The 14,829-nt window shown below is 42.6% G+C and overlaps 1 protein-coding gene across 6 annotated transcripts in view; it reads left to right on the top strand.

The window, feature by feature from the left end:
- Positions 1-14,127, top strand: part of STUM (stum, mechanosensory transduction mediator homolog) — a 45,606-nt gene extending 31,479 nt beyond the window's left edge. Inside the window, exons 2-4 of one of the 6 annotated variants that reach the window (XM_083732869.1) lie at positions 2,909-3,088; positions 5,467-5,475; positions 6,400-8,097. In XM_083732869.1, coding sequence (XP_083588995.1) covers positions 2,909-3,088; positions 5,467-5,475; positions 6,400-6,440 — 230 coding nt within the window. In that variant the 3' untranslated portion in view covers positions 6,441-8,097. Of the gene's footprint in view, positions 1-2,908; positions 3,098-4,443; positions 4,500-5,466; positions 5,476-6,299 lie in introns of those variants that run through there. The other 5 variants (XM_083732871.1, XM_083732870.1, XM_083732873.1 and 2 more) reach the window with 5 other exon arrangements.
- The last annotated feature ends 702 nt before the right edge of the window (positions 14,128-14,829 follow it).

Here is a 14,829-nt window from a genome sequence, read left to right as displayed (position 1 = left end):
GTGGTGGTGGTGGTGGGGATTCTTTAACCCACCCATACTTACTGTTGTGTAGTATTGTGCAAAAAAATAACTTCTAGGAACTACCTGGTCACAGATGAGCCCACCACAGGAAAGATGCATCCTTGTCGATAGAGGAAAAGGAGCAAGCTATGGAGATTTCAAGGACTTGAAAATAAAATGAAAGCAGGGAAAGTGCACTAAAGCGCAAAGGGGGGTACCTCTTTAGGACCCCTGTGTTTCCTATTGCCTGATGTCCAAAAGATTCACTTACCAAGCCCAGCTGTGATTTCACTCACTGATATCTGAATTTCAAGTATTGTTGTTGTTGTTGTTAATAATTTATACGCTGCCCATCTGAGTGGGTTGCCCCAGCCACTCTGGGCGGCTCCCAACAAAAAGTAGTAAAAACACAATATGACATCACACAATATGACATCATAAACTCCCAGCCTGCACACATAGTCATTTAGGGGCACAATTTAAAGCAGCTTGGTCATCTTGAATTCCTGATTCTGCCTTTAAAAATTCTGCTTTTTGTTGTTGTTTTTCTCATGAAAATTCACCTGCATTTTAGTGCACATTTCCCCTTATATACATGTTTGTGTGCAATTTTGCCTAATTTTGCAAAACGATTTTGACAGTTAACACATTCATATGTATATTCTGCTAAAACACACATTTTTATGCACACTTTACCCTAGTATGTGCATTTCTTTGTACACATTATGTGTATGGAGAACTGCACTGCAAAATTGGGAGATGGGTGGAATTCAAAGAACGGCTGTGTTTTGATTTGCTTATTGTTTCGGCAAGTGCGAATTAAGTAAATTCATATTTAAATATTAAGTGAATTGAATTTCTTCCTCCCCCCCCACCTCCCCACCCCGCCTACAAGCAGGCACTGCTTATAAAATGCATCATCTCACCCTTGGGCTTCTACAGCTGTTCAGTCTTGTGAAAATGAAGCCCTCAAGGATATTGTCTCATTAAAAGAAGAGTCTCCCCATCTTTTCTTCCCACTACCACCTTCCAGCTTCAATATAGAGTTGCTTTCTTCGACCTCAGCGGCTCCCACCCACTCTTTTTCTCTGCAGTGCTTCTAAACTAGCTTGAGGAGAGTTTGGAGAAAGTGGGAGTTGGAAATAAAGGCAACAGCAGGAAAAGAGGGGGGGAGTGTCTTGAGATATTATACAATAGAAGAAAGCAACTTAATTTGAGTTTGCAAAAGGTTTGAGGTTTTTTAAATGGGCAGGGATGGCACAATTTCCCCCCTCTCACTGGTGGGAGTTCTTAGGTAGGTTGTCTTTCTCAAGAGGCCTGGGAGACGAGCACCCACCTCCCCCAAAACTAAAGTGCTTGAAGCTTCACATCCAACACTGCTTTCACCTCTGCCTGATCACCCACCTGCCTCTCTGCTATATTAGGAAATGAGCACTAGAAGATTGAAGCCGCCTCTGATACTATTTTTCCAGGACAGTTGAATTAAAACAACAATAACCGAAAGTCATAGCAGCAATAAAGAACCTAAAGCGCTAGATTAGTCCATGTTTTCACCCTAATGTTGTGTATGTTCCTTGGATGCTTAGATATTCATGATATCAGTAGACTGTGAATTTGATGGGTTTGCCATGGCTGAAATTTATGGAGGCAGGGGTGTCCCTTCCAGTCCATTGATTCTGCTTTTCCATTTCCTTTCCCCAGAAGTTTAAGGTGTCCCAACAATTCCTTCAGGGTTGTTTTTTTCTATTAAAAAAAACTATTGTATGTTTTGTACCACTTGTATCAAATGCACCATATAAAAAACATGTTCCTGTAAAATGTATCTTCTACGGGCAGAGTATTAACCTTTGTGAAGGAACAAAAAAAAAAAAAAAAAAAATCCTTCCAGTAGCACCTTAGAGACCAACTAAGTTTGTTACTGGTATGAGCTTTTGTGTGCATGCACACTTCTTCAGATACTTCTTCAGATAAGTGTGCATGCACATGAAAGCTCATACCAATAACAAACTTAGTTGGTCTCTAAGGTGCTACTGGAATGAATTTTTTTGTTTCAACTACGGCAGACCAACATGGCTACCTACCTGTAAAATTAAAATGGATTGTGACCAAGTGACAAAGAGTTCTTCATATAACCCAGCTACAGAGCTCTGTGTTTTATTAACATGATCAAACACATTTGGGGATTCAGCTTTACCTGCAAAAGAGTTTTCCATTCCCTGTACCCGCCAGCCTTCCCTGGTAGAGGAGGATAGCCAAGCTGATCAGGGGTCTGGAAACCAAGTCTTATGGGGAACAGTTAAGGGAGTTAGTTAGGTTTAGCCTGGAAAAGAGGGGATAGGGTAGCCATCTTCAAATGTCTAAAGGGCTGTCACATGGAAGATGGAGCAAGCTTGCTTTCTCCTGCTCTGGAGGGCAGGACCCAAAACAATGGCTTCAAGTTACAAGAAAGGAGATTCCGACTAAACATCAGGAAGAACTTTCTGACAGTAAGAGCTGCCTGACAGTGGAATGGACTCCCTCAGGAGGTTGCAGAATCTCCTTCCTTGGAGGTTTATAAGCAGAGGCTAGATGGCCATCTGTCATGTAATGATCTGGTTAAGATCCCTGCAGTTCAGAGGGTTGGACTAAATAACCCTTGGGGATCCCTTCCAACTCTACAATTCTATATAGTTTTTATGGTATGATTTTATTACACACACTTGATCTTAGCCAAAAGGCCGAGAAGCGATTTTATGTACCACTGTTGTAAACTGTGGTGGGTTTTTAAAAAATAAAATAAACTAGCAGTATGTAAATGAAATAATGAAATGAAATGATGTTGGTTTGATATGTTCTCGTTTTGTTTGGCATGCATGTGACCCTCTTCTGCTTCCTTCCACATCCTCACTGATGCTCTTTCTTTCCACAGGGACGTTTGTGTCTGCCTTCACGGTGTTGTGTGGAGCTCGGACCGACCTCCCCGACAGGCACATCTGCTGTGTGTTCTGGTTGAACATTGCAGCAGCTCTGATTCAGATCCTCACAGCGATTGTGATGGTTGGCTGGATCATGAGTATATTTTGGGGAATGGACATGGTCATTCTTGCCAGTGAGTACAGTTGCAATAGCCTCTTTTTTCATTCTTTTTATGGGCATCCACTTGTGGAAGTTAACCGCTTTGCCATCTGGCAACAACAAGCTAAGGCTATTATCTTGTGGTTTGCCCTGTTGGTGGGATCTGATTGCAAGGGCTAAATATAGGGTTTGCATCCTTGCCCCATCCACTCTTCCTTCTCCTTGATAAAAGGCGCACGGTTTGACCTACTCTGCTCTCCCAATCGGGTGCAACATCAGGATTAACAGAACTGCTTTTGAGAGGGACATACCCCACCTCAAAGTGGGGCCAACGGGTGGCAGACTCCTGATTTAAAGGACTTGTTAGGAACTGTGATGGCTATGCCTGCATTAGGGAGTAGTAATTAGAGGTTAATTTGCAATCTTGCAGTCCACTTTTCAGCCCTAGAGTAATCGTAGGTCTCTGAACCTGAGAGCTATTACAGGGCTGCTATATTTTTATGACTGTACGGAGCTTCAAAAAGCCCATGCCCACGTTTGTTCTTCCAGAGAGCCACGGCAACACAGGTCTGCCACCCTTTAATGTGTGAAGGTGGGTGGACAGCAACTTTTGATAAGAGACACACAATGAATTAATAGAACCAATTATCTGTCTAAAACTGTGCCTGACTAAGCCTTCTGTATGCAAGCAGCTCGTGTATCTTTCTTTTTCTCTTTTTAAGAAAAATGTTCATTTTGTATCACTCGTATATGTCAGCTGGAAAGAAACAGATCAGAAAACAAATTTGGCCTATTAGTGAACCCAGTTTCTGCCTTCTTTCTAAGTATTTTGATCATTTCATTGGACAGGAGGTGGAAGGCCTCTAGAGGGCATGCAAATGAAGGGCTTTGCTATGCCTCTGTGCATTCAAGCATTCATTGTTTCTATTAACAATAATGAAAAAATAAGAATAAAGGACTTCTTACTCACTCTATACAATAAGGTCTCCATGGTGGAGAACAGCAATATAAATATACAACATTCAAATCTTGTTAAAGTAATTTACAATCAGAGAAAACAAAGTGGGTCCTAAAAATGTGTATTTCATGTGTCAAGGGGCAGAATAAAGAGATATGATGAAAGCTATACAGTGAAGGCAGCAGATGCATGCACCTTCAGGAAGGGAATTCCACAGTTTAGGAACTGCCACAGAAAATGCCTTCAATGGCATCCACTATGAGGGGGCATGCAATGTGGATCTATGTGCTGATGTCCATGTGTGGAAGCACCACACATGGTTACACTACCATTTCAGAAGGAGAATATCACGTTTCAATGACTTTTTAATTTTTCATCTGCCCCTTGAAAGCTAGCAAGAAAGATGACCTTACTTTTTTTGCGCATTCTAGCTTTCTACTGGCAGGAAGTTTCTGAAATGAAGGAGCATTGAAGCTTGCTACCTACCTCACACCAACTTTCTGAGGATGCACAGACCCAGAAATGATGCATTGTGTGAATTTCCAGCCACATGCATTTGTTTTCACTTTCTGTCTGAGAGGTAGACCTAATGTTAAGAGAATGTGCCTATTTAAGAGCTGGGGAAAGGCAGCTCTGCATTGGGGCTTAAAGTTCAGCCTGATGAGACACCTGCCATTTAAGGCGCCCTCTCTTCCCAAGGCGTTCTGTGATTTCAACTCAAACCGTGTTGGATACTGTGACATACAACCCTCCACTTCTCAGTTATTTGCCCTTTTCCCCTAGTGGTGTTGCTGTCATTGTTCTCTGTTTACAAATGGGAAGAAGAATCACACTGAAGTTTGCAGTTTCTGTAGAGAGGGCAAGTCAACACGACATACCTCCAATATTTCTTGAAAAATTTTTGGGGCGCCCCATAGCCACCCCAGATGGTGCCCCTGCTGCCAGCTCAGATACCATCACTGTACATGTGAAGTTGTGTTTCTTTGCCCTAATGTGTATCACTTTGCCCTTGCTTCCAATCAGGTGTGCATAGGCTCAAGGTCTTAAAAGTGAGCTTTGTGTAGTGCTCTTCTGTACCTTCTGTTTTATGTCCACTTCTCTTAACTAAAATGCATGCATGACATAGTTGTGCTGCTAAGTAAGTTGTGCTCCATGCGCCAAGTCTTATTGTCTTAGCTTGAAGTAGGCACAAGATTTTAAATTTATAATTTTGTCGTGGTTACTTCATTCATAAAAACCAAATGTAAGTTCTTGCAATTTATGGAGCTGGGGGGAAATCCTCTATTAGTTTTGCAAGCCCATTCCTAATAGTAGTAAATTTCTGTTTAATTGCTTATCACTTTACTTGCTTGTGTTTTTCCGTTATTGATGTGCTTTGAATATTCCTGATAGTTACGTCTTTCCTTTTCTCTCTTTTTATGTTTCTTTCACGTTCTCTAAATGAACAACAAAAGTTTCACAAGGTATGTTTCTCCCACACACCTCTTTTTCTTATTTTTACTGTACACTAATAACTTAGTAATGTGTTTTCTAAGGTAAAATCCATCAGAAATCTAGAGTATAAGATGGGCTCCTGTTCCCAATTTATAACTGGGATGTGCATGTTCTACATGCTCAATTTCTGACCCTGTGAAGTAATTTTGCTTTCCTTCACTTGGTTATATTTTACTCCCTGGTAGTAATGCATACATTTTTGTGGGATAACGTAAAAGCTATTCTAATATGTTCAAGTGTTATACGACCAAAGATTTTCTCAGGTTTCAAATGTTCTTGTTGCAGACTAGTTTTTGTTTTGTTAGGAAATCATTTGAAGTGCACTGAAAGACTCTTATCATGTAACATTTGGCTGACTTGGAATGTATTCCTAAGTGATCCAGTAACTACATGTGCATGAAAGAATTAGGCTGGAAATAGTAGAAGTAGTAGTAGTCATGTTTTGCTCATTTAGCCTTATGTAAATTTTATCTGTTTAGTCTTAATACAAAACTTTGTAAAGAAACAAAACCATGCAGATAAAAGCAAAAAATTTGTGCACTCATTGCAGTCACAGAACTACGCAATGCACACCGTCTTGCACAATGATCCCTCTGAAGATGCCTTCCGCTTCCTCTGCTTGATTTATACCTTCACACCAGCTCCATGCAATCCCACAGGGGGCTGGTCCCTTGGAGTCTTATGGCTCAAAGGGACCACAAGAGTATTACTGGTATTATTTTGCATGATGGCTTTCACTTGAGTTTCAACTACAAAATAACCTGTGGGAACATTCTTCTTCTGCCTCTCACAGGGTACAACGAACATAGGATCCCTCAGCACTTGTGATGCGGTTTGGCACCAACGAAGCACAAAGATAACTTCGTTTTTGTCCTTCTTTTTCCTCTGTCCAGCGGAGCGGAGGTGCAGAGCGGCAGAGAGTGACCTTCACTGATCACTTTGACAGCCAACTCCACTGTGAAGGCGCTGCCCTGTGGATTTTCGGACTAGCACAGCCAATGCTCCGGCGTGACAGGCAAGCCATTCCAAAAGCGGGAGGGGAGCCATTGGCTAGGCTGAGATGTCACCGAGGAGGATGGCAATGGAGCAAAACATCAAAGGAAAGAGACCTGCTAGCTAGAGATGTTACCATTCTCTCCATCTGCAGGTGGGGAACACTTGGAAGCATTTCGCCTCCTTTGTGACTTGCTGAGGAAATGGCAAATGAAGCAAATGAAATATTTATAGATACATTTATAGATGTAAAAGCAAAAGTTGGATGGGACAACCTGTTTCCCAAGAGACACCCCTTGACTATTTCTTGGGTGCAGGAGGGTTCAAGCTGAGACCTTTCTTGCTCTCTTGAGTGTGTGTGTATGTAGTTTTTAATGGTGCTCGTTGACAATCAGTTTTCCTCAGCCATCCTGAGATTTTGCTTGCTGCTTTTGTACGTTCTATGTCATTGTTAAGGTGATTCAGGCTCAGCTGTTTATGCATCCTGCCATCTTCTGCCCGCTGAATGCTGAAAACAAGTTTGGATCTGTTGTCAGCCAGGACGGGAGAAGCTGGCTCTTGCCAAGATCCATCACCACTCCTTGGTTTTATGAGGGTGCTTTGTTCTGGGGTGGGAGTGGGAGGCACAGTTTCTCAGATATTCTAATAACAAATCTTTCAGTCTTGTTGTATAGTAAGTGGAGAAAGAGCGAGTCTCCCCCTACCAGCTCCCTGAGAAGACACTGCCACTAAATGTTACTGTACTCTGGAAACATGTATATACAACAGATTGCATTCTGTAGCCCGTGTGCAGTAGAGCTGTGGCTTCTGTCTGTTTCCTAGCTTATGTGCCCAACACTCCTAGGGTGCACACAGATAGTCTTACATATATTCTAAGCATTAATTGGGAGAAAGGAATCAACCCTGCACCTCAACATTCCAAGATGAGAAAAGGAAGAAGAGGAGTTTGGATTTGATATCCCGCTTTATCACTACCCGAAGGAGTCTCAAAGTGGCTAACATTCTCCTTTCCCTTCCTCCCCCACAACAAACACTCTGTGAGGTGAGTGGGGCTGAGAGACTTCAGGGAAGTGTGACTGACCCAAGGTCACCCAGCAGCTGCATGTGGAGGAGCGGAGACGCAAACCCAGTTCCCCAGATTACGAGTCTACCGCTCTTAACCACTACACCACGCTGGCTCTCAAAAGGAAGTTAAATTTACTGTCCTCAAATCTGTGAACCAATGCCATCACTGTTTAGAGCTTCTTGGGCATTGTTTGCCCTCAGTCACCTCTAGCCAGGGCTGATCAAAACCCCTGATCTCAGGTTCAGGCTCATAAGGTGTAGATTGCACTGGGGAGACCTGGGTTCAAATCTTTGCTTAGCCATGAAGCCCATTGGGTGAATTTGGGCCAGTTAAACTTTCTGCAGTCCAGTCTTTGTCACAGGGTTGTTGTGAACACAAGATAGAGGCAAGGGCAGTGTATGTGTGTGCAAACCATGAGTGCCACCTGAGATTTTGGAGGAAGGACAAGAAAAGCATGTGATTTGTTAAATGGCTCCATGTTTTTTCCTACGTGTTTTTCCATTATGAAAATGATTAAATGAAAGGATGTTCATTTATATGGTGTTAACTTTCCTGCTGGTGGGGAAACATACTTTTTGCTTTCAGCAACTGGAAATCATTAATGACTCTAAGCGGAAATGTAGCCAGAGTTCTGTGGGGGTTCTTTGACCGCTCAGCAATGACACTTCTGGTTCGCCCACAAGCCAGCTAACATGACCTACTGTGGTGCAATGGGTCAGTGCATCTGGCTATTAACCAGAAGGTTGGTGATTCAAGCCCACCCAGGAATGGCTGTGGCCACGATTCCTGAATTGCAGGAGGTTGGACTAGACAGCACTCAGGTTCTCTTCCAACTCTACAATTCTATGATTCTATACTTCTAATTGTAGTTCAGCAACATCTGGAGGACCAAAGGTTCCCCACAATCTAAATTCTAGTCAGCCGCCATTATTATTATTATTATTATTATTATTATTATTATTATTATCCATACCCCGCCCATCTGGCTGGGTTTCCCCAGCCACTCTGGGCAGCTTCCAACAAAATATTAAAAATACAGTAAAACATCAGACGTTAAAAGCTTCCCTAAACAGGTCTGCCTTCAGATGGGAACAGGTACAAAACAGACCAGTTTCTCTGACTGATTCAAGCAAGTAAATCTAATCCACAGAATGCTGGGAGGAGGAGTGTGTGTGTGTGTGTGTGTGTGTGTGTGTGTGTGTGTGTGTGATGTCAGTAGCCAGTCAAAGGGGAAACTGCCCCCTGCCCCGAAATGCAGTTATTACTTGGTCCCCGATTATGAACCAAAGGATAGTCAAAGCATTTTAAAGGATGTCATATGCATCCTATGTTAGGGTTGCATTCATAGGCATGCACAACACGTCATTAGAGCGTGCACCCAGGTCACATTTTCAAGGCAACCTCTGCTGCTCCCTTTCAGGTCCAGTAGGTAAGATCATCAGCACCAGTGCCATTACAAATAATTACTGAAGGTAATCTGTTTCAAAAGGCGTAGAATATATCATTTATATTTATTTAAAATATTTTTAGCCAGCTTTTAAAGCAACATCTAGAATTGAAATGTAAACCTTGCAGAGTATATGTAAACTTTGCCAAGTATCTGTTTCACAGGGAAGAGTTTGCCAGCTGGGATTCATTAGACACTGGGCAATACTCTTTTTCCCCCAAGGCTTGGTTTCCCTCTGCCAGGTTTAGGACAGCTCATCTGGCAGCAGCCCCACTCCTGAATGGAGTTTGGCTCTGGTGTGCTTTACTCCACCTTAAGTTAAGCCTGGGTAATTTAGGCTGGTTTCCCATACAGTCATACCTTGGTTGTCAAATGCCTTGGTACTTGTCCGTTTTGGCTCCTGAACGCCGCAATCCTGGAAGTGAGTGTTGCGGTTTGTGAACGTTCTTTGGAAGCTGAACATCCGATGGGGCTTCCAGGGCTTCCGACTGGCTGCAGGAGCTTCCTGCAGCCAATTGGAAGCCGCGCCTTGGTTTCTGAACGTTTGGAAAGTCAAACAGACTTCCGGAACGGATTCCGTTCGACTTCCGAGGTACCACTCTACTTAGGTTGATCCCTAAGAAGGGATATAGGACAACTTGCAAACAATGGTTGGTTTGGGGCTACTGTAGACAGAATGGGCTATCAAAAGCCATCAACCAGCATGTTTACTACGGATGGGAAAATATTTTATATTCCTAGAGGGCAGCCCTGCACTTCTGAAGCAGGAATCTGAATTCCAAGTTAGCAGAAGAATCCAGCCTCTACCTTGTGTTCTGAAGTGCAGTGGGTTATTGTCACTGTTATTCTCTTTTTCAACATGATCCCCTACAATGAATTAATGTATCACAACCAGTTATTGTTTGGTATATGTGAGATATATGAAGCACTGCTTCATTAAAAGAAAAAAAATGAATGTTGATTTCCATACAGTTTTAATGCAATTAACAATAGGTTGGGCAACAGCACAAAATTAGACAGAGGGGGGAGAGAAGGAAGGAGAAAGGGGGACGCCTTAGAAAAGAGGGGATGTAGGGAGTCATTGCTGATATAATCAGCTTCAGTAAGGATGGAGATACCTTGACTTCCTCTTCAGTCCATCTCCTCCACCACCACCACCTTGGCTACTGCTGTACATGTCTGCTGGTGACATCAAACCCAGGCATCTACTGCAAAGGCAGAGTTTGCAGAAGCTGGCCAAATTCTCTTGGCATGCTGGGTGCTGCTTTGAGGCTGCCTGTTGGCAACCCCTGCCTTGGATGCATTTGCCAATTCATGTGGCCACAGCCCAAAGGCAGGTTGCATTAGAGCATGAGAGGGAGTAGGTTAAAGGCTAAAAGGACTGTCAGCACAGTAAGCAGGAGGCTCACAAAATGTAACTGGGCAGGTCTACGCTGCTTAACAAGGCCACGATGCATAGTGTTGGGCATTCCAGGTTTTCTGATGTAAAGATAACTGTGGAGAGAAGATACTTGAAACAGTGGCAGAATATGTGGGTGTCGTTTTCCCTTGAAAAAAAACAACAACCTTCTCTGTCTGTCTGACATGACAATTGCTCGTGGAAAAGCTGGGAAGGCTGATGTCTAAGTCTTTCCAATGTGTTTTGAGGATAACCATTTGTCAACGAATATGAACATATACCTAGATTCTCTGAATGGATGTTTGGGGCCTGGCTGGAGTGCAATCACCAGAAGACAAGGGTGGTCACTGGTGCTCCTCTGTATTCATCAACCATGCAAAGATGAACACTAAAATGTAGAAGTTCTAGCTGGTTTGGTTTATTTCTAATTTGTACTCAGTGTTTTTCTATAGAGCCACCTTCTTGCATTTGATAGTTTTCTCATATGTTTAGTCCCTACTTTATTATTATTATTATTATTATTATTATTATTATTATTATTATTATTATTTCATTTCTATAGCACAAATTCATATTGAACTATATCTATGTGCAGAATCTCAATTAAAACCAAAACAATATAACAAATAAAATCAAAGCAGAATGCATTAAAGAAAGAGAATTCAAAAATGGGTCATCTGACAAGAAGCTTATGAAAACAACAAATCATTTTAATAAGAAGGCTGCCTCGCTCAAATACTTAATTCTTAGATTGGTGCCTGGATCTCATTATTTATTATACTGTCTTGATTTCGTTAGGTAGAGAGTTCCATAACCCCAGTGCCACCACACTTAACGGCACAATTTCTCGTGAAGGACAATGTCAGGCACTGGCAAAGATAGGGCAATATGGTGATCTCTTAATTACATTGGCTAACAGTGCTGTAAAGAGTGGAATATTTAGGTTCAGTTTTTTTAATTGTTAGAACAACTCTACAGTAGAAGAAGAAAAAATGAGTCTGGCGATATCCGACTTGGAGACTTTCAAAAGGGTTTTATCTACATTTAAATTTTATAGGCTGCTTTTTGAGCTCAAAAAGGCTTACAAAAAACATCATTAAAAAGTCATTAAAAACACAACACAAACTCATAAATGACCATTAGTTTATATTGTATTAGAACAGGAAGCAGCCCCAGTTCTCAGATGTTTCATGTAATTTTTTAAAATACAGAGTTGAAGTCATGCAGGCTTCGTGACTTTCTCCAGAGAGGGAATTCCACAATATAAGTGCTGCCACTGCTTTAGGAACTCGGTAATCTTGTCTTCTGCCAGTGAGCTGGCCTCAATCCATTGGTCCCTACCTCTACTCCTTTCGACCCCTCTCCTACAGCCAGTGGTACAATTCCCTTGTGCAGTATTATTTCTAATATTCGAATGTCAAGGTTTCAACATTCAGAATATCTATGGTGCTTTTTGCATCATGATCTTCAAATATTAAAAACTGGCTTTTTAAAAAAGAACCATTAAACACATTGTGTCATTCCCAAAGGCTATATCTGATAAAGGAGCTTTAGGGCTCACCTGCACCTTCCACTGTGCCAGTTTCCACTTGTCCTGTGCTTTTGAGGCATGGGACCGAGCCGTTTTGCCTTTGCTCTTCCGCTTTCCCATGGAAAACCCACTCTTTAGTGCTAAATTGGGGCGGGGGGAGCCCAGCAATCAGGAAACCCACTTGCCATTTGTTCTGATTCATCGCTGGTTTTCCCAATGGAAAGTGGTGGGGCAAACGGAAGTGTGACTGAGCCTTTACTCTTACAATTACTGAGCCCTTAAAGGTAAAGATAAAGGGACCCCTGATCATTAGGTCCAGTCACGAATTACTCTGGGGTTGCGGTGCTCATCTCACTTTACTGACATTTGCCCGCAGACAGTTTTTCCAGGTCATGTGGCCAGCAGGACTAAGCCGCTTCTGGCGAACCAGAGCAGCGCACGGAAACGCCGTTTACCTTCCCACTGGAGTGGTACCTATTTATCTACTTGCACTTTGACGTGCTTTCAAACTGCTAGGTTGGCAGGAGCAGGGACCGAGCAACGGGAGCTCACCCCGTCGCGGGGATTCGAACAGCCGACCTTCTGATTGGCAAGTCCTAGCCTCTGTGGTTTAACCCACAGCGCCACCTGCATCCCAACTGAGCCCTTACTTACTTTCAATTGGTTTCCTAAAAGGCATGAGATGGATCTACATAGGAAGAGCATTGCCGCATTGGGCCAAAGGCCCAACTAGGCTAGAATCCTGGATTAGATGCCTAGGGGAAACTTGCAACTGGGACTTGAGTGCAACAGTGCTCTCTCCCACATGTGATTCCCAGCAACTACTATGCAGAGAGAGGCGTGCTGCCTCTTGACAGTGGAGCTGGAACATAGCCATCACCCCCCCATACACCTGTGGAATTTCCTGGCAGTGTGGCGCTTGAGAGAGCTACCTCCTGAATGACCCAGGACAGCACAGGAGTACAGAGTTTGCCTGCCGTCAGAAGAATTGGGTGCTTTTTTTTTTGTCGTGATTTTGTATGTTCTAGCAAGCAGGATTAATCAGGGGACAGTTGCTATGGAAATTGCGATCTCTTAAGGGCTGGCTTGCATCTTCCACGAATGCATTCTTTTAATTATGCTTATGTGTTGGCTGCTTTTATTGCTTTTAACAATGTTGGCAAAGAGTGTGATGCATAGTACAAACTGGTACGGGGATGTATAATTTGTATGTAAACGCTATTGTTTTGGGGTTGTTGTGGGTTTGGTTTTTGAAGAACAAAGCCCAACTGTATTAATTCAGTGTCTCGACAGCTTGACTGAAACACAGAACGAACCAAAATTCTACGGAATAGTTTAGCCTAATGCATATTGGATTTTGCCTGTAGTTCTTGGGTGGGGGTGGGGGGAATTATCAGCCTGAATTTGAGTGTCCAGTCAAGTTAAATTAATGATGGCTGAATCTTTCCTCACGCTGTTAGCCATTTGAATAAGGCTCCACAGTTGCCAAAGGACAATAACAGAATTAGATTTTCCCCCCTTAGAGCTCCCACAATTAAGACATGTAAGTGGAGTTTGGGGAGGAGCGCAGAGAGAAAAAAGGCTGTGGTGCATCTGCAGCAGCACAGCCAGACGCCTTCATCTGCCCCAGCTGCAACAAAACATGTCTGCAGCCATAGCAGGCGCTCCAACCTTCCAACAGATTGACTTCACCCCCAAAGGCGCACTCCTCCATTGTCTCCTAAGACAGACGGATGTCAACAGATTCTATACCTCCATCAATAGAAAAGTCTTCATTCAAAACCAGAAGCACAGAAGGAATAATGCTGAGTCCAGTTTATTTATACAGTATACCACATTTCCCACAACTACATATGTGGCCAAAGTGACTTACAGAAAGCAAGAAAAATGCATCTGTACAAAATCCATAATGCACTAATTATTTATGTCCATTTGGGGTCTGCAATCCTATCCCACCCTCAACCTACCCAAGAAATCCCTCCAAACTTATTACAAATTAGCTTTATTTCCTTTAAATTATTTGAATTATTTTGCCTAAGCAGGAACCACCCAAATCCACCTTGGATTTTATTACAATTCCAGAAATATACCATATGCTTAAATGGGATTTGGAAATTCATGCCGATTCTTATTTTATTTTTACATTTGTTCCCTTTATGAATAATAAATTTTGTTGTGACCTTTCTGATGGTCTTTGGTCTTTGGTGGTTTGATGTTTTCTCAGGGGGGTTGTGATGTGGGTTTCTTTCAGATGGTTTCAGTCTCTTATTTTTTAATCTTATAGCTGTTGCACTTTTTAATATATATATATATATATTCGTTTCAATAGGTGGAATCACGCCAATTAAAAAAAATGTCTAGAAGTATTTGGTCCTGAACTTGTCATCAAGTGGATTCCTCATCTCAGTATGAAATGAGGTTGTCTCTTTCCTAGTGGCAAATACAGCATAATGGGACTAGGGAACCCTTGGAATTATCTGTTAGAAAAAGCAGCAGTAATACTGATCAGGAAGGAGTGGCAGAAGGGGCAGGAACCAGATCTAATCCCTACCAAATAACTGGTCAGCAGAGGTGGCTTTAGAGTGGTGCCAACCATGCAGTTGCACTGGGCACTGCCTTGCAGGTGGTGCCAAAACAATTCTGCAGAACAGAGTGCGAGAGGCGGGGGACACCAAATTTTAGCATTGCATAGAGTCCAAATTCCGCCACTGCTGGTCAGCCCCTATCACTAATTTTCTGACAGCAATGCATACACATAGGTAAAGTTAAAGTTAAAGGACCCCTGGATGGTTAAGTCCAGTCAAAAGCAACTATGGGGTTGCAGCGCTCATCTCTCTTTCAGGCCGAGGGAGCTAGCGTTTGTCCACAGACAGCTTTCCAGGTCATG

This window comes from Podarcis gaigeae, assembly GCF_964106915.1.
Source record: "Podarcis gaigeae genome assembly, chromosome: 3".
Classification (NCBI taxonomy): domain Eukaryota; kingdom Metazoa; phylum Chordata; class Lepidosauria; order Squamata; family Lacertidae; genus Podarcis; species Podarcis gaigeae.
This window is presented reverse-complemented; position numbering and strand designations above follow the sequence as displayed.